At 48.8% G+C, this 1,186-nt stretch overlaps 1 protein-coding gene across 1 annotated transcript in view; it reads left to right on the forward strand.

Moving 5' to 3' along the window:
* Nucleotides 1–868, forward strand: part of LOC126387570 (dynamin-1-like) — a gene marked incomplete at its 3' end in the record, with an annotated part of 9,818 nt that extends 8,950 nt beyond the window's left edge. Inside the window, exon 9 of the mRNA XM_050040096.1 lies at nucleotides 720–868. Coding sequence (XP_049896053.1) covers nucleotides 720–868 — 149 coding nt within the window. The remainder of the gene's footprint in view (nucleotides 1–719) is intronic.
* Between the last annotated feature and the right edge of the window lie 318 nt (nucleotides 869–1,186).

Genomic DNA, 1,186 nt, shown 5'->3' on the forward strand with positions numbered 1-1,186 from the left:
TCTTGAAGAGAAATCGGGGAGAAGCAATCTAAATATATATTGGGTCTTACAGCTGTGTTTGAGGTTAGATAGGTACTATCTGAGGACAGGAGGTCATGAATTTTGCCTCTAATAGTTAGAATTTTGTCATTAAAAAAGCTCATAAAATCATTACTGCTAAGGGCTAAAGGAATACAAGGCTCATGTGTCTCGTATTGCTTTTAGTTTTTTGTTTCCGTTTCGTGCCATCTGTTGTCCTAACAGGGTTTCAAAAACGGCAGTTGCGGGTGCTGCATTGGGTCATGTGTGTGACCAATCAACATGCTCTGATGTCATCCAGGTTGATCGTGTGCAGACAGAGTACGTCCTCTGAACCAGGAGCTAAATAACTGTGTTCTCAGATCCACGGTTGTTCCACTTCTGCAGTGAGGTTTCTTAGAACAATGGAAAAGTTCCTCTGGTCTGAAAGCACCGGTCTTGTTTCCATGGAGACAATCTGTCCACCCCAAAACAGAAGTAAATGTTATCAGTGATGAGCAGCTCTGCCTCTTGTCTGTTGGTAACAGAACATCTGTTGGTAGACGGTTCAAAGTCGTGGACCTGCTGCAGGGGGGCAGTCTGAGTCTGGGGGGATGTTAGTAACCACTCCTAGTAGGGCTGAGCGGTATTCGCAGTGACGGTAACTTACCGCAGTAAACATGAGCCGCGGTACTGCTTTTGTGGTTACCTTCATACTGCAGTACTCCGGCTACGGTGGCAGAACGGGGCGCGGCGGCCTGCCTGCCTCACGCACCTCCCTAGCTCAAGATGGAGGTGGCCTGGCCGACCGCCCCAAACCCAGGCCCGCGGGAGAAGGTTTCTTCCTCATCCTGGTGATGGGCACATCTGGGTGATGTTAAACGTGTGTTAGCATGTTGGTAGTGTTTCCATTCACAGCTCCAACACACCGTCCTCTTCTTCTACACAGCTCTGTCTCTGTTGGTGTTGTAGCTGAGCAGGAACCTGTGGTCAGGTCTTCAAGCTCCGCCCTTTCATGTGTTGTCACCATGGTGTGACTGACTCACAGCCAATCAGCTTGTTGTGCTAACCTTAGCACATGTTGCTAATGGTGCACAGCGAAAAGTTTCAGGACAGAGTTTAGGTTCAACGTCACGTTTCCCGTGTGCAGCAGACCGTGACACCTCTGATGGTGACAGCTTAAGACGAA

The sequence above is a fragment of the Epinephelus moara genome, unplaced genomic scaffold (assembly GCF_006386435.1).
Source record: "Epinephelus moara isolate mb unplaced genomic scaffold, YSFRI_EMoa_1.0 scaffold904, whole genome shotgun sequence".
In the NCBI taxonomy this organism is placed as follows: domain Eukaryota; kingdom Metazoa; phylum Chordata; class Actinopteri; order Perciformes; family Serranidae; genus Epinephelus; species Epinephelus moara.